This window comes from Prionailurus bengalensis, chromosome D3 (assembly GCF_016509475.1).
Source record: "Prionailurus bengalensis isolate Pbe53 chromosome D3, Fcat_Pben_1.1_paternal_pri, whole genome shotgun sequence".
In the NCBI taxonomy this organism is placed as follows: Eukaryota; Metazoa; Chordata; class Mammalia; order Carnivora; family Felidae; genus Prionailurus; species Prionailurus bengalensis.
Window position 1 is genome coordinate 33,931,538 of NC_057356.1, and position 19,098 is coordinate 33,950,635.

A 19,098-nucleotide genomic window follows, 5' to 3' on the forward strand; every position below is an offset into this window, starting at 1 on the left:
TAAGTAAAACTCAGACAGGTTAAAGGACTTTCTATGTGACAAAACTAAATCCAAGTTTTGCAACATGTACTCTCCACGAAAGCAGGAGAAAGCCTGCTTCTCTCCACAAGTACTATTAACTATCAAGGAAGAGGGGGGGAAACATACTTGTTTTTTCATAGGTCATTGAAGAAAATGGCCCTAAAAATATTTGGTGAATTGAACTTAACCGCTGTATATCTTAGGAGTGACTTCATTTCTAAGGGTCAGGTAAAGACTGAAACAAATGGAAATGATGATTTTATCTAAATCAATACAAAATAATTCACTATTTATGGATTTATAACGTAGGAAAAATTTACCGACCTATGGAAAAACAGCAACATTTAAAACATAAACTGCAAATACATGAAAACATGGAAAATATTTACTTACTTGGCAGCATGAAAAAGACTGAATGGATGTAACAAAGTTAAAATTAAGGAAAAAAACCAAATCAACAGTTTCTACAGATCTACCACTTAAAAAACGTCAACTGCCCCAGATGGTTCCAAAAGACAAATCCTACAAACAGATGAAGCAGTAATTTTATGCCTATTGATGTCGCTTAAAACTACATAATTCACAAAAAACACTGAAAAAATAAAAATACCACATAGATTTTTAAGTTCTTTCCACTGCCCATTTATCTGTAAAGTTTCACTAAAATGCAAGGTTATTACAACCGCAATTTCAAAGTAGATAAAAAAGACACTTTTTACAGAGTAAATTTTCAAATACCTCAGAAAAATTTATTTAAACTACTCATCTTTTTTCAAATACCTAAGGAAGACTGTATTTTAAAAATTTCCACTACCTGCCTCACTCTTCAGCACCTGTGTATCTCCCTCACTTCAGCCCAAGTAAAACCACCATGGAGCAAATCCAGAAACAACAGAAATAAACTCTCAACTACAGTTCTGCAAAACAGTGTAAACATTATGAGCAGTCTCTGTAAATGCTCCCTCAGTTAAAAATGCAGAACTTTTCTGATCATTTTCTAACTTAATAGCATTGTTCTCTGCACACGTAGCCAACTTATAACAAAAGGAGTTTCAGTCTGTATCATTCTAATTCCCGAACTCCTTTGTAAAGGTTGAAAAAGATACGCCCTGTTATTCTCATGAGCAACAGCTTCTCTCAGGCAGGCATCTTTCGCTTGCTCAAACTGTTTGGCGTTTTTAAAAGCAACAGCTGAAACGGAACAACAACAAAGACAGACGTTCTAATCCATCATGACAAAACTTCCAACGAATCATTACTAAAATCTGTATCACATGGGAAGTATTAGAAAATATACTTATTTTAATCAAACACCTAAGAAGTTTTATAAAACAGCACTTTTTAAAAAGCAATTTTCTTGTCACTTTTTTCATTACCAGTAACTTAGAAGTACTTTCAAAAGTTTGTTTTTGTTTTTGCTTTTTTTTTAATTGTAGACTACTGGCGATAAGTCAGTGCTACTTTCACTCAAAGCCAAGTCTTTTTAACACCTACTTTTTAACACCTTTATAAGGTACTGTCATAAAAGACAGTACCTTACTTCACCAGTTTTACCGTTAATAATAAAAACAGTGCTGTGGTTATAGCTAAGTCCATCTTTCAAGTTATTTAGAAACTGAAGACCAATAAACACCTTCAATATTTGTGTAATAAACCCTCCTTTTGTCACAATCTTTAAATAAATGCCCAAAACATTAACAATGCATGTCTTTTAAAGCTTTTACAGTGTTCAGTAGGTTTCTGTGAAAATGACATTTCTATTGTCCAAAGAGCTAAAATATATTGCTCACTGTTATAAAGTGTCATCAGAGTAAAACAATTAGGAATGGTCCTAAAATAGGATCTTACAGATTTTGGAAAACTTGCCAAGGGTTGCTTACAAATAAGTAAAAAAGGATACTGTTTAAAAAAAAAAAGTATTTGTTAAAATCAAACTCTGAAAATTCTCTTCAATAAAATGTTGAAAATAAACTACCGAACTATTTTCATCCCTGGACGTCCACATTTTGCTTTTTTAAAAAGTTATTCTAATGATTAAATGTATTTTGCATAACCCCTTAAAGAAAAGAAACAAAGGATGATTTAATGGCAAAACAGGACCTGAAATACGTTATCTGTGAAAGCAACTCATGGTCTCGGATGCATATAAAACAAATCTGTGTTTAATTTCCCTCAGGAGATTTGCCAAACGTTGTGCCCTCCACTTACAAAAGCATTCTTGTACAAGGTATCGACAGAATCCACACGAGGTTTGATTTTAATAATTTTCCTTTTAAGTATAACATAAATAACTGGCGTAAGTCAACAGAGAGAATTTACTCAGGATTTAAATGAAAGTGTTAAACACTCATTAGTTCCTACTTACCGGATTTCTGCATTCTTTGGTGATATACTAAAACTAAAGTCTATCAAAAGCACATTACACAGGTGGTCTCTACATTCGGCTAACAAACGTGATCCAAGCTGTGGCTGCAACACAACTGCAAATGTATTCAGAGCACCTCAAAAACCGCATTAGGCTTTATATCCAAAATAACTGTGGATATGCCGAAAGCTATCATTCCGTAACTGAATGCTAAATTTTTGATAAAGTCCCTCTCTGTTGCATATTGCAGATCATTTTTATCTAATGTACAGATAAATTTATTCAAATATTTATAAGCTTCATACTTCATGAACACATCAGTGTATCTCAAAAGTGCGGCTCTTAAAAAAACATGTGCCGGGGCGCCTGGGTGGCGCAGTCGGTTAAGCGTCCGACTTCAGCCAGGTCACGATCTTGCGGTCCGTGAGTTCGAGCCCCGCGTCAGGCTCTGGGCTGATGGCTCAGAGCCTGGAGCCTGTTTCTGATTCTGTGTCTCCCTCTCTCTCTGCCCTTCCCCTGTTCATCCTCTGTCTCTCTCTGTCCCAAAAATAAATAAACGTTGAAAAAAAAAAAAATTAAAAAAAAAAACAAAAACAAAAACAAAAAAACATGTGCCAAACAAACACAAGATTGGCAGATCGATTCAGATTAAGGCTAAATTTTTAAAAGTTAAGAAAAATTTTTATTCAATTATAGGAAGCACAAGAGAGAGATACAGAAAAACTCCTGGAAGTAGCAAACAACTGACTGAAATTCAAGCATGTAAGAACAATGCAAAAACCCTGCAGCTATGTGCCACCAACCCTCCCCATCTCTGCCGTCAGGACAGACAGCTGCAGGGAACTGGACCTCTCACTCAGTCCTCAACACATCTGAAAATAACAAGTGAGAACAAAGCAAGGGTTTGGGCAGGTTTATTTTTTTGTTGTTTTTTGTTTTTTTTAACTATTAAAATCTTAGAGCATCGAGTGTTAAGTACTTTGCCGAGAAGTTACCAGCCTATGTTAAGATTACACGTTGGAGTTACAAGGTTATGGTCACACATACCTGCTTTTCCATATTCAGAAGCGGCACTGTCATAATCTGGCTTCCATTTTAAAAAACCAGTTTTCAGGCTAAAAGGAAATGAAGACACAAGTTACCAACTACATGTGTAAGTCAGAACCCTGCTTTAATAACTTTATAGGTGATTTTAAAAAACCAACAACAGGGTGCCTGGGTGGCTCAATCGGTTAGGTGTCCGACTTGATCAGGTCATGATCTCACAGTTCGTGGGTTCAAGCCCCATGTCAGGCCTGTGCTGACAGCTCAGAGTCTGGAGCATGCTTTGGATTCTGTCTCCCTCTCTCTCTGCCCCTCCTCTGCTCATGCTCTCTCCCTCTCTCAAAAATAAACAAACATTAAAAAAAAACAAACAAACCGGCATTTATCTTCTTACCCAGCTGCCTTCTTGGGCTGCTCCAAGGAACAAATCCAAGCACATCTGGTGGAGGGTCCAAATTATTACTACCAGTAGGGTAATAAAATAACCAAGGACACGAAAATAGAGATCAAGTAACAATCTCCAGAAAAACACCTCCTGAAGGGCCAGGCCCTGGACAGTGTACCACTCTCCTTTAATATAGCAGTGCTCACAGGTGCAGAGCACACAACAAGTTTTTAAAACGCATAAGGGACAGAAAACTAGCCAAAATGGCGAAACAGAAGAATTCTCCTCAAAAGAAATTCCAGAAAATAGCGACAGCTAACGAATTGATCAAAACTGATTTAAGCAATATAACAGAACAAGAATTTACAGTAATAGTCATAAAAATTAATCCCTGGGCTTGAAAAAGGCATACAGGACAGCAGAGAATCTATTGCTACAGAGATCAAGGGACTAAAAACTAATCATGATGAATTAAAAAATGCAATAAATGAGGTGCAAAATAAAATGGAGGCAGCCACAGTGCGGACTAAAGAGGCAGAGGAGAGAATAGGTGAATTAGAAGATAAAATTATGGAAAAAGAGGAAGCTTAGAAAAGGAGATATATATAAAAAAATCCAGGAGTACGAGGGGGAGAATTAGAGACCTAAGTGATGCAATCAAACGGAACAATATCCACATCACAGGAATTCCAGAAGAGAGAGAGAGAAAAAGGGGCTGAAGGTGTCCTAGAACAAATCATAGCTGAGAACTGCCCTGATCTGGGGAAGGAAACAGGCACTGAAACCCAAGAGGCACAGAGAACTCCCTTCAGACATAACCTGAATCGAATCGATCTTCTGCAGGACATATCATAGTGAAACTGGCAAAATACAAGGATAAAGAGAGAATTCTGAAAGCAGCTAGGGATAAATGGGCCTTAACATACAAAGGTAGACACATAAGAGTAGTAACAGACCTATCTACTGAAACCTGGCAGGCCAGAAAGGAACAGCAGGAAATTTTCAATGTGATGAACAGAAAAAACATGCAGCCAAGAATCCTTTACCCAGCAATTCTGTCATTCAGAATAGAAGGAGAGATACAGGTTTTCCCAAACATACAAAAACTGAAGGAATTCATCACCACTAAACCAGCCCTACAAAAGATCCTAAAGGGGACTCTGTGAGTAAAAGGTTGCAAGGACCACAAAGTACCAGAGACACCAGTACAAGCATGAAACCTACAGATATCACAATGACTCTAAACCCATATCTTTCAATAATACTATTGAATGTAATGGACCAAATGCTCCAACCAAAAGACATAGGGTATCAGATGGATAAAAAAACCAAGACCCATCTATTTGCTGTTTACAAGATACTCATTTTAGACCTGAGGACACCTTCAGATTGAAAGTGAGGGGATGGAGAACTATCTATCATGCTACTGGAAGTCAAAAGAAAGCTGGAATAGTCATACTTATATCAGACAAACTAGACTTTAAATGAAAGGCTGTAACAAGAGATGAAGAAGGGCATTATATAATAATTACAGGGTCTATCCATCAGGAAGAGCTAACAATTATAAATGTCTATGCACCGAATTCAGAAGCCCCCAAATATATAAAACAATTAATCACAAACATAAGCAACCTTATTGATAAGAATGTGGTTAATTGCAAGAGACTTTAACTCCACTTACAACAATGGATAGAAAATCTAGACAGAGAATAAATAAAGAAACAAGGGCCCTGAATGATATATTGGATCAGATGGACTTGACAGATATATTTAGAACTCTGCATCCCAAAGCAACAGAATACACTTTCTTCTTGAGTGCACATGGAGCATTCTCCAAGACAGATCACATACTGTGTCATAAAACAGCCCTTCATAAGTATAAAAGAATTGAGATCATATCATGCACACTTTCAGACCACAATGCTATGAAACTTGAAATCCACCACGGGAAAAAGTCTGGAAAACCTCCAAAAGCATGGAGGTTAAAGAACATCCTACTAAAGAATGAATGGGTCAACCAGGCAATTAGAGAAGAAATTAAAAAATATAGGGAACAAATTAAAATGAAAATACATCAATCCAAACGCTTTGGGATGCAGCGAAGTCAGTCCTGAAAGGAAAATACATTGCAATCCAGGCCTATCTCAAGAAACAAGAAAAATCCCAAATACAAAATCTAACAGCACACCTAAAGGAAATAGAAGCAGAACAGCAAAGACAGCCTAAACCCAGCAGAAGAAGAGAAATAATAAAGATCAGAGCAGAAATAAACAATATAGAATCTAAAAAAACAGTAGAGCAGATCAATGAAACCAAGAGTTGGTTTTTTTGAAAAATAAACAAAATTGATAAACCTCTAGCCAGGCTTCTTGAAAAGAAAAGACAGCAGATACAAATACATAAAATCACGAATGAAAATGGAATTATTACAACCAACCCTCAGAAATACAAGCAATTATCAGGGAATACTATGAAAAACTATATGCCAACAAACTGGACAACGTGGAAGAAATGGACAAATTCCTAAACACCCACACACTTCCAAAACTCAAACAGGAAGAAACAGAAAATTTGAACAGACCCAAAACCAGTGAAGAAATTGAATCAGTTATCAAAAATCTCCCTTGGGGCACCTGGGTGGCTCAGTCAGTTGAGCGTCCGACTTTGGCTCAGGTCATGATCTCGCAGTCCATGAGTTAGAGCCCTGTGTCGGGCTCTGTGCTGACAGCTTGGAGCCTGCTTCCAATTCTGTGTCTCCCTCTCTCTCTCTGCCTCTCCCCCGCTCATGCTCTCTGTCTCTCTGTCTCTCTGTCTCTCTCTCTCTCTGTCTCTCTCTGTCAAAAATAAATAAACATTGAAAGAAAAAAAATCTCCCAACAAATAAGAATCCAGGACCAGATGCTTCCCTGGGGAATTCTACCAGACATTTAAAGCAGAGGTAACACCTATCCTTCTCAAGCTGTTCCAAAAAATAGAAAGGGAAGGAAAACTTCCAGACTCATTCTATGAAGCCAGCATTACTTTGATTCCCAAACCAGACAGAGACCCAGCAAAAAAAGAGAACCACAGGCCAATATCCCTGATGAATATGGATGCAAAAATTCTCAACAAGATACTAGCAAATCCAATTCAACAGCATATAAAAAGAATTATCCACCATGATCAAGTGGGATTCACTCCTGGGCTGCAGGGCTAGTTCAACATTCGCAAATCAATCAATGTTGATGCATCACATTAATAAAAGAAAAGATAAGAACCATATGATCCTGTCAATCGATGCAGAAAAAGCATCTGACAAAATTCAGCATCCTTTCTTAATAAAAACCCTCCAGAAAGTCGGGATAGAAGGAACATACTTAAACATCATAAAAGTCATTTATGAAAAGCTAATACCATCCTCAATGGGGAAAAACTGAGAGCTTTCCCCCTGAGATCAGGAACACGACAGGGATGTCCACTCTCACTGCTGTTGTTTTACATCGTGTTGGAAGTTCTGGCATCAGCAATCAGACAACAAAAAGGAAATCAAAGGCATCCAAATTGGCAAAGATGAAGTCAAGCTTTCACTTTTTGCAGATGACATGATATTATACATGGAAAACCCGAGAGACTCCACCAAAAGTCTCCTAGAACTGACACATGAATTCAGCAGTCGCAGGATACAAAATTAACGTACAGAAATCAGTTGCATTATCATACACTAATAATGAAGCAACAGAAATACAAATAAAGGAACTGATCCCATTCACAATTGCACCAAGAAGCATAAAATACCTAGGAATAAACCTAACCAAAGATGTAAAAGATCTGTATGCTGAAAACTATAGAAAGCTTATGAAGGAAACTGAAGAAGACACAAAGAAATGGAAAAACATCCCATGCTCACGGATTGGAAGAATAAATATTGTTAAAATGTCAACACTACCCAAAGCAATCTACACATTCAATGCAATCCCAATCAAAATTGCACCAGCATTCTTGAAGCTAGAACAAGCAATCTTAAAGTCTGTATGGAACCACAAAAGACCCTGAAGAGCCAAAGTGATATTGAAGAAGACCAAAGCAGGAGGCATCACAATCCCAGACTTTAGCCTCTACTACAAAGCTGTCATCATCAAGACAGCATGGTATTGGCACAAAAACAGACACATAGACCAATGGAATAGAATACAGAGTCCAGAATTGGACCCACAAAAGTATGGCCAACTCATCTTTGACAAAGCAGGAAAGAATATCCAATGGAAAAAAGGCAGTCTCTAACAAATGGTGCTGGGAGATCTGGACAGCAACATGCAGAGAAGAATGAAACTAGACCACTTTCTTACACCATTCACAAAAATAAACTCAAAATGGATGAAGGACCTGAATGTGAGACAGGGGAAACCATCAAAACGCTAGAGGAGAAAGCAGGAAAAAAACCTCTCTGACCTCAGCCGCAACAATTTCTTGACGTATCTCCAAAGGCAAGGGAATTAAAAGCAAAAATGAACTATTGGGACCTCATCAAGATAAAAAGCTTCTGCAGGGCAAAGGAAACAATCAACAAAACTCAAAGGCAACCAAAGGAATGGGAAAAGATATTTGCAAATGACATACCAGATAAAGGGCTAATATCCAAAATCTATAAAGAGCTCATCAAACTCCACACCCAAAAAACATAATCCAGTGAAGAAATGGGCAGAAAACATGAATAGACACTTCTCTAAAGAAGACATCCAGATGGCCAACAGGCACATGAAAAGATGCTCAACGTTGCTCTTCATCAGGGAAATACAAATCAAAACCACACTGAGATACCACCTCACACCGGTCAGAGTGGCTAAAATGAACAAATCAGGAGACTGTAGATGCTGATGAGGATGTGGAGAAACGGGAACCCTCTGGCACTGTTGGTGGGAATGCAAACTGGTGCAGCCGCTCTGGAAAACAGTGTGGAGGTTCCTCAGAAAATTAAAAATAGATCTACCCTATGACCCAGCAGTAGCACTGCTAAGAATTTACCCAAGGGATACAGGAGTGCTGATGCAGAGGGGCACTTGTACCCCAATGTTTACAGCAGCACTTTCAACAACAGCCAAATTATGGAAAGAGCCTAAATGTCCATCAACTGATGAATGGATAAAGAAATTGTGGTTTATATACACAATGGAATACTACGTGGCAATGAGAAAGAATGAAATATGGCCTTTTGTAGCAACGTGGATGGAACTGGAGAGTGTGATGCTAAATGAAATAAGTCACACAGAGAAAGACAGATACCATACGTTTTCACTCATATGTGGATCCTGAGAAACTCAACAGAAGACCAGCAGGAAGGAGAAGGGGGGAAAAAAAGTTACAAGAGGGAAGAAGGCAAACATAAGAGACTCTTAAATACTGAGAATAAAGTGAGGGTTGATGGGGGGTGGGGGGGGGTAGGGTGGAGGGGAAAGTGGGTGATGGGCATGGAGGAGGGCACCTGTTGGGATGAGCACTAGATGTTGTATGGAAACCAATCTGACAATGAATTTCATATTACAAACAAAACAAAATACCAACAACAACATGGGGAGGCCACCAGGTACAAAGTTACCATCTTGCCCACCTCTACCCAAATTTATTCACAATGAACTACAACCTCGCCATTTTCCCTTTCACTATCATAGATGTGGGTTTCCTTCTTTTGAAATGTTGGTATAACATCCACATACAGCAGAAATTTCAGTGTGGGGTCCCCAGACCAGCACTGCCAGAAAGCATGCTAGAAATACTAACTCATCCTGCCCCAGACCTACAGAACCAGAAACCCCGGGCTGGCAGCAGCAATCACAGTATAACAGACCGTGAGGTGCATTAACGCTTGAGACCCTCTGCAGCACAGCATCAAGTAAGCAGTTGGATTCATGAGGCTGAAGCTCAGGAGGGGCTACAGGTATTAACTAAGGAGCCACTGGCTTATGCCACACCAGGGGCCTAGGTAAGATCCCCTAGGGATATCTTAGAGAATGAGCAGAAAGACTACAGAATATAAACATTCAGAGGAACACCACAGGGAGTCAGCAACACGGGTTGAGAACTCACACCAGTGAACAGGGAGGATAACAAGAAAGATGAGGATGTTATGAAAACAACAGAAGCTATTCCAGGATGACCACTGGTTCCTTAGATACCAAAGCAAAGGACCATCAATTTTGAGTCCTTACCTTACCTGCCCTTTCTTCAATATTTTATTCCTTTTTTATTTTAAAATAAGCTCAGACTCACACTTTGAAGTAACTTTAACACTTTAAAGTCACTAAAGTAAAGTGACTGTCAAACTTGGGTGTGCATAAGAACTGCTAAATAAATGTCATTTTAGTTTCTAAATTTCAATTCAATAAGGAAAGTCTACTTACACAGAACACTGTAAGCTGCTTCAAAGGAGCACCCTAACTGAAAGACGGGGGAATCCCCAAGAGCCCTCAGAAATACATGTTTATTTTGTCAGCCCTAACTTTTAAGCAATATTTTTTGCCAAATAAGCATGTTTAACATTTGTGTTTGCGTATTCACTGCTATAAGATCCAAATGTGTGAGCCATTTTTTAAGCTCACCAAGAATATTATTGCTCAGAAAAATAAAATGTTTAAATTGCAGTCTAATCCACAACACTAGAGAAGTACTCCAATAAGGCAAAATTCTAATCCTTCACCCTACACTAAAGGGTTCGTTATATTCTGTATACTAACGTAATTTCTTAAATCCCAACCCAAACACAGTATGAATGTATTGTCTGATGTGCTACACATGGAAAGAGCTAGAGATTTAAAAATACAGCAAATCATCCCCAGTCAACTAAATACATCTAATAAGAAAGAGAGAAGGCACACTGGTTAATTTAATGGCTCTACCTGTTAGTGTTTTTGATATTTTGGTCCCAAGAGTCAATAAAGAAGGGTGCCTGGGTGGCCCAATCAGTTAAGCATCTGACTCTTGACCTTGGCTCAGGTGATGATTTCTTGGTCCCGGAGATCGAGCCCTCATTGGGCTCCGTGCTGTGACTGCAGAATCCTTTCAGGATTCTCTTTCTCTCTCTCTCTCTCTCTCATTCTCTCTCTCAATAAATAAAAATAAATAAATAAATAAATTTTAAAAAAATTGTTTTAATTAAAAAAAAATTTTTTTAATTAAAAAAAGAGAAGAGTCAATAGCTGAAGATCTCTCTTCCACTTCATCTCTCCAAACTCTCCGAAACCTTGACTCTTGTCAAGCTTTTCACTCCGGTCAAGTCATTAAAGATTGCCAATTCTGTCTGACAGATGTTGCCCAATCCTGCCCCCTGCACAGTTACTTTAATTTGGACCCCGGTCAAGTCTACTAACCTGTCATGGGAAAGTCACCTTTCCTGCCTGCTCTCTTCTTCCATTTCCCCCACCCCGAGGATAGTAACTTTTCCTTACTTTGTATATCCACTGAAACCACTGCATACCTCTATTCTAGCATTTAATATCTGACTTATATGCCCACCTGTGAAGTCTAGGCTCCTGAGCAAAGGACCACTTTTCATTACCTCAATAACCCCAGTGGCTGGGACAGATACACAGGACAACTTTGCAGATGTTTGCTTACCGAATAGGCCAAAGTTCTCACTTTTCTCTCTCCCTGCCCATTCTCCATGTTGGTGCCACACCTCTTTGCCAAAAATAAACCTAAACACGTCCCACTCCTTATATGATCCCCAGAAGAGCTAAGGTTCAGGACCATCAGAGGAGCAGCCCCTTCAAAGTCCGACCCCAAATTCTCTGCTCTAGCTCATCCCCTGGCACTACAACTACTCTACATTAACTATTCTCCCAGCATATTTTCAGGGCTGTGCTCAGACTACATCCTGTGCATAAATGCTGTCTCACAGGATTTTCCCTCCGTCTAAAAACTTATTTTCTGGGCCCTGCTCAGAAATCACCTCTGGGAAATCTTCCTAAATTTCCCCAGGCAGAATAAACTTTTCTCCCTGTGCTACCAAAGCAAAGTTAACACAGCTTTATTCTGGTCCTTAGTACACACACTTTTCTAATGATACTTTCGTTTGCTCTCAGTAGAAAGCAAGACTGTTGTGGTCATTTCCAGTACCTTACACACTGCCTGGAAGCAGTGATATGGTACACCGGAAAGATCTTGAATTTTCCCACTGTTCAAAAACTGGCGCTGCCACCTTTCAACCGTACAGCTTCGGGCAAGTCACCATAAAGTTTCTCCAAGCCTCGCCTCCTCTTCTGTAAAATGAAATTCTGCACGTCCAAAGTTGTAAAGATCTCAGATCAGGTATGTGAAGCATCTGACACACGGCACCATGTAGACTTTTTCATGTTCTAGAACTGCTAGACAGAAATCCGTTGCAGTAATGACACGGAGGAGGAGGAGAGTGTTCAAGGACTGGACGAATCAGTTCAGTTGCGCAAATGTCTGTTGGGTGCCTACTTAGTACCATCTCAGAAGCTGGGCGAACACATAAAATGACTAAGGAAGCTCAACCCCCCCCCCCCCAAAACCGTGTATTGGGACAGAAGAGACAACTGCGGAGTTTTCAGGGTACATCTGTAGCTCCTTTCTCAACTCTACTTTAGAGTGCTGGTTTTCAAGAAGGCGATTTTATCTCCCAGGGGGTCAGTTTCGTCGGCTCGAACAGGGAGGAGAGGTGCTGCAGGCATCTAGTAGCTAGAGGCCACGGACGCTGCTAAACTACAGTGCACAAGACGGTCTCCTAAACCAATCATCCAGTCCAGAGAGCCCAGAACAGAAGCAGCTGCACAGCCTCCAGCCCACCGACCCCAAAAGACAGAGGAGACGACTTCCGGCAGGGGGGGGACCAAGTCCGCTTCCGGAGGAGAAGCTGGCCCCGCCCAGGCCGCAGCCCCTCCGGGAGGCCGCTGCCTTCCCCGCTCGCTCCCCCGCGCCCTCCCTCCAACTCGCAGGTGCCAGGACCGGGCGGGGGTGGGGGCACCGACCCACCGCCGGGACAGCGGCCCACGTCAGTGTCTCTCACTCACTATTTCTCTGCTTTGGCGAGGTGCTCCAGCCCCTCATTTATCTTCTGAGCCGCCATCTCGAAGGTCCGGGCCCTGACGTGGAGGGCGAGAGCCCGGCTGAGGAGGCGTGGGAACGCCGAGGGGAAAGCCGGGACGACGCGGCAGCCCGGCTGCTACAGGGGCCTGTAGGGCTCAAACCTAATGCGGCAAAGCAGGCTGGGGGCGGGGCGTTTAGAGGCAGCGCAGGCACACAACGCGCAGGCGCAGAGTGCCAGGGTTCGTGTGAGCCTTGCGCTTCTAGCGCAGGAGCCGTGGGCACTGACGGTGGTTGTTTCGTTCCGGCGTTCGTTCGATGATTATTTATTGAACATCTAATATGTGCCGGCGCGGTTCCAAACACCGGGAAATCAGCAGGGGGTACAACAGACAAAAACCCCCGCCCTCGCGGAGCCTTGCTTTTCTCTTCATGTGAAAATACGTTGGTGCTATAATTTACTACATTTGTCCCATGGCTGAAAGAGTATTCATTCACTCATCCTGCCTTTTGAGCGCCAACTATACGTCAGTCAGTAAGCAAAACAGACTGTCCGTCCTGGTTACTGTCAAATAATCACCCAGCCGCTACAAACTACGGTGAGCGCTCTGAATGAAACGGAGTTAGGATCGCTTGCAATGTTCAAGCAGAAATAATAGCCAGTAACACCCTTGGCTCAATTGCTAAGTCACGGTGATTTCAATATCCACAAAGACGATTCCTGCAATGCCTAGGCAGCCTCTCAGTTTCTAACCCCACCAACTCATCCACCCATTCCCAGGATCATACTCTTGACCTTACTAATTACTCGTAACTGCGTACTTAACCTCCACTTAACCTCCTCCTGCCATTCCACATCACCTTTCCTCGTGCCAGGAATTTTTCACCTTCAACAGAACGCTCACCTTTTCCTATCCTTCTACTCTTATTCATTTCCCCCTCTTTACCCAGCGTAGATTCTGTGTTCTATCATTTTAGCTACTCTTTGGTAACTAAACCTCAACCTCCGTGGCCGTCCCTTTCTCCTCTCTCCTTGTCTAGAAAACCCCCAACTCTCTACCTACTCTGGAACTGCTCTTGAGCAAGGAAATGTGGCTGGAGAAAAAAACCCAAACCAGCTTGCCAACATTACTCATTCTAATGATCATAAGCATCAAGGAGATCTTTGGTGCTTTTGTTCTTTATTTTCCTGTCAAATTACTCACCCACTCACTTGGATGGCTGTTGACACCCTCTTTCTCCTCAAAATTCCAACACAATCGTCCTGCCTGCCTGCCTGCCAACTCTTAACTTCTTGTGTAATAGGAAATAGCAATTGACGAGAGATCTTGCATTTGGCCTCATCAGCCCATCTACCAATTATCTGTATCAGTTCCCGAATAGTCCGCCTTTTCTCCAGTGAACCCCTCTCATCTATCCTCACTTCCTTACTTAGTTTCTTGGGTATAAGTACCACCCACACATGGGGCTTCCCACCATCATCCCATTATCTAGCCTGGGCTTCCCTATATGAAGGCACAGCATTCCAAGGGGGGCGGAAGAGGAAATCAAGGCCTTCTGGGACCAACTCAAAATCACCTCCGCAGCTTTCATTGGTTAAAGCAAGTCACAAGGCAAGTCCAGATTCAAAAGGTGGGGAAATAAAGGAGTTGCAAAATATTGTGACCCTGACTTCCAGTTCACCACAGCTCCGGAATGACTGGTTCAGTATAAGAGAACTGGGGCCTTTATCAGAAAACAGGAAAGTGTTACATTTTTAAGGGAAATTAGACTTAACATCCACCCAGCATTATCAACCTCTAAAACCATTTGACTGTCCCAGAAGTTTTTCTGCACCAAAAGGCTTCTCCTCATTCTCCCTTGTTCACACATTCATTTATTAAACATTTTCTGAGCACCCACTCTGCACAAGGCACCGTGCCCACACCCACAGGATACAACTGTAAGCAAGGGAACATGGGGGAGAAAGAAATATCTTCCTCTACCCAACTCAGAGTCTCCAACTGGGGCACTGTAAATTAGACTGGAAAGACAGATCAACCGGAGGAAAGCATACAGATCTGCTTAATGGAAGCTTCACAGGACACAAGAGCCTTCCCCAGGAAATGAAGACGTGCAAAAGTGGGTAAACCTGAATGTGATGCTAGAGTCGATGAAGGAAAGGAAAGTTGCGGGAAAACGTAATAGGACAAAGGGTATGAGTGAAGGGTAGTAACCAGAGGGAAGCTTAGCAAGGACTAATCATTCAGGGTCCCCTCAGCATCCCTGCATCTTCTGAGATAAGGAAGGTCCTCTTTTCCAGGTATAAGGAGGGCACATCTCATAGGAGGGCTGATGGGTTCAGGACATGATCCTCAAGATATGTCACCTTGGCGTATTGCATGTTTTAAGCTGAGGAAGTTTGAGAAAACAGTACAAGCAGGAAGATCACTCTGAATTCCTCTGCCCACCGCCCTTCTGCTCTGAAAACACGTCATAAAACCCTCATGTGAGAGCTGCCTCCCTACACCTGGAGGAAAACAACATCCTTATCTCCAAAGACGGAGAAGAAGCTGAACAAACAGGCTTTGCTAAGCGTCCGCCACTTTAATACCCTTATTTCTGCTCCTTAACCTGTCATATTTCCACTCTTCACTGAACCTAGGATAAAAGTACACAGGTCTGGATCTTGGGGTCTTTGTTTCCTTATGAAGGCTCCCATGCCATGTAAAACTTACATGAAATATACCTGTAGGCTTTTCTCCTGTTAATCTTTGTTTAATTTGCAGACCCAGCCAGAGATTCCAAGAGAGCTGAGAAAAACTTTTCCCTCTCCTGCAGGGTCTTATGACCTGCTCCGGCAGAGAAGGGCGAGGTCAGAGAGACATCCTGCACCTGCTGTTTCTCGAATTTCTTCATCTTAAAGTTTTCACTAAGCCAAGGTGCCATATTTAGGGGTAGCCTGTTCTAAACCCTATCAAGACATAATGCCTGCCCACATGGAACTTGTGGTCTATGAGAGGACACAAATATTAAATCTACTTTTGTTAAGTAGAGACAAAGACAGAATGGAAAAAAGAAAGAAGGCTAGGACATCCCCGTGGCATCTGAGGGTTCTATGTTCCCAAAGACCTTTGACTAGGGAAGGTGTGTAAGTGCATGCTAACTCTCCTTCACAGGACAGGGAGCAAGAGGAGGGAGAACAGGGACAGTAAATGGGGGTACACAAATATTCTACCTTCTTCTTCCTCCCCCCCCCCACCTCCACCAATCCTTTCCTACATTAGGGTTGAAATAGGGCTTGAGGGAGGGATATTAGGGAAGCCAGCTTGGGTGAGCCAAAAAATGAAAAGACTGGACCAACTGAGGAAAGGCGAAAGAGTGTAGTCTCTCAAGCTAAATCTGGTGGTATATCCCAGTTGCCTTCGACTCACCTGCTGGGCATCTCTCACCTCCTCTCCTGAACCCCTTCAGATGCTCAATGTCCCTTGGTGGCGCCTGGGTGGCTCAGTCGGTTAAGCGGCCGACTTCGGCTCAGGTCATGATCTCGCGGTCCGTGAGTTCGAGCCCCGCATCAGGCTCTGTGCTGACAGCTCAGAGCCTGGAGCCTGTTTCAGATTCTGTGTCTCCCTCTCTCTCTGACCCTCCCCTGTTCATGCTCTGTCTCTCCCTGTCTCAAAAATAAATAAAACGTTAAAAAAAAAAATTTCAGATGCTCAATGTCCCACTCATTCCCCAGGCTGGCTGCTGGTTCAAGTGACCCCATCAAACTCATCCTTTCCTCTTATTCTAAAAATTCCTTCTTTATCTTTCCTCCACAAAAATTTACCTTCCCACATGCTGTCCTGGTTTTGGATCTGACTACAGTGATTTCCATCAAAGGGTGAACAAGGCTGAGGTAGAGCTTGTTACCCCCGGCTCTCTAATGGCGGGCTGTGGTCTTGGGCTGTGGTCTTGGGAGAGTTCTTCATGCCCATGCCCGGATCCCCGGGCTCCTCATGTGCACAAACCTCCCTCCCCTCGTCTCCTCTGCTGCCAGAAAGCAAGATTCTTGGACCCACCTTCCTCAGCTGAATGTTCAGGGAAATGAAGGGTCTTTGTCACTGCTTGGGAGAGAGGTTGGTTGATGAACTCTGACTATTTTGACTCAAAAACCCACACTTTTGGGGCACCTGGGTGGCTCAGTCGGTTGAGCGACCGACTTCAGCTCAGGTCATGATCTCACGGTTTGTGAGTTCAAGCCCCGCATTGAGCTCTGTGCTGACAGCTCAGAGCCTGGAGCCTGCTTCGGATTCTGTGTCTCCCTCTCTCTCTGCCCCTCCCCCACTCATGCTCTGTGTCTCTCTGCCTCGGAAATAAATAAACATTAAAAAACAATTTAAAAAAGAAAAATAAGAAACCCACACTTTTAGTCCTCAGCATTGCCCTACTTTCCCCCCAGAGCATCTGTTATCTCCCTACCTGATGTCATTTTCTTGTTTTATGAAGATTTTTGCTTACTGTTCATCTCTCCTGGTGGAAGTTAAGCCTTGTGTGGCTGGCTTTCTTTGTATTGTCTGTTTGCTGGTGTTTAGAACAATGCCTGACCCTTAAGAGGCACACAATGTGCACACCTGGGGTTAACTGGTGAATTGTTCCCTGTCCCTGTGGCCGCAGGGCCTCCATCTGGCATTGTCTGAGGGTTTGCAGTATCTGCCTTTGCCCTTCACCTGTGAGCTTTGGGGGACAGGGCCCCTGACTTCTGCAGGACCCAGTACAGGGCTGCACGGAGAACAGAGCTCACTCAACGCTCTTCTGCAATTCTCTCGTTCCTGCGGAAGAAGAGAAAGACGAGTTAGGACGTTTAGACGCTGCTTCCTCCAGAGCCTTGGTGTGGCTCCTCCCCGGGGTGATTTCTAGATGGATTTATAGATAGGAAACTGTTGCAAGCATCATTGTTAATGCCTTAATATCTTCAGAAGAATTCCAGAAACAGAACAAGAGGGCAAGGGTGTGAGAATGGAAAAAGACACACCCTGTGTGCTGTTCCTCTTACGTCGGCACAAGACGGCAGACCAGTGTGGCCTCAGCCGGAGCATAGCTTCCCATGTAGCCATGATGCCACAGTCGCCCCTGCCTCAGTGGGGAGGAGATGGGTGTTGGCGGTGCTGACAGTGGATTCTGTCCGGATTGCCTGACCCTGCAGGCTCCGGATGGAGGCCAGCCGCTAAGACCCCCACCCTGGCAGTCCCTGGCAGCTGAGAGACAAACGGCTCAATAGGACAACTAAAATCTGCCCCGAAACCCTACGAAGCATTTCATGTGCACCACCTCAGAAGCACGATAACGATCCCATTTCACATATGAGGAAACTGAGGCTCAGAGAAGCTAAGTAACTTGCCTAAGATCACACAATCAGTAAATGGGAAGGCAGAACTTGAACCCAGAACCATGAGACTCCAAAATCTATACCCGAGCCACTCTAGTGGACTTAAAAATGGAACCTGTTTTGTAGTCGTTTAATAACAACTCACACAATACACCCACTTAGGCGCATGGATCAATTATAGACGTTCAAATATTTCTGAAGAAAAAAAAAATCGGAGCACGTTTTACTACATATCTGTTAGTGTTTGGAAATTTCACTAGTCATTGAAAAATTGGGGAGTTTATTAGATACGACTGACAGAAGTTGCCAAATGGCTGAGAAGGAAACATCCCTGCCAGATGCAGTAAGTGGACCTTACAGAGACTTTCCGAGTTCATTGCCTCCTTGAGGTGGTCTTGTACTTCTCCCTAGTAGACACACGGTGGCGCCACTCGCACAGGCGTTTAGAGCCGCGGGCCCTCCAAACAGCAGTGATTTGCTACTTTTGGTCCAGAGCCAGACTCCGGCAACACGCTGCCTTCATAACTGAACTTTCCACATAAAAGTGATACCTCTCACTATTTTGTACACAAAGTTAGGCAGCGTTTCCCAAGAGTTCAGAGCACAGTAAAGCTAGAAACATCTGCAGCATTAATGGGCTTAGTAACAGATTTTTAAAATCCCCCTTAACCAACACAGTTGTTTTGATAAATAATACTTGTAAGAAGAGAAAAGATGTAGAACTTACTCTGATAGTTATCTTTGAATGAAAGTTGAAACCAATTTACCAAATCGGCTTAGTAGAGTCCTACTGTATATTTTATTAGCCTGCTTGCAGACAGCCTAATTTCACCCTGAAAATGTTCTTTTTAAAACTACATCCCAAAGATACACCTGTAAAGATGACTTTAGCCTTCAATTGTAATAATTTAATACTGT

At 42.4% G+C, this 19,098-nt stretch overlaps 1 protein-coding gene across 1 annotated transcript in view; it reads right to left on the reverse strand.

Moving 5' to 3' along the window:
• The window catches only part of NAPG (NSF attachment protein gamma), a 28,155-nt gene extending 15,196 nt beyond the window's left edge, over positions 1-12,959 (reverse strand). Inside the window, exons 1-4 of the mRNA XM_043558274.1 lie at positions 12,821-12,959; positions 3,434-3,501; positions 1,128-1,212; positions 415-432 (exon numbers count right to left, since the gene is read on the reverse strand). Of these exons, the coding sequence (XP_043414209.1) occupies positions 415-432; positions 1,128-1,212; positions 3,434-3,501; positions 12,821-12,876 (227 nt within the window). The 5' untranslated portion in view covers positions 12,877-12,959. The remainder of the gene's footprint in view (positions 1-414; positions 433-1,127; positions 1,213-3,433; positions 3,502-12,820) is intronic.
• Between the last annotated feature and the right edge of the window lie 6,139 nt (positions 12,960-19,098).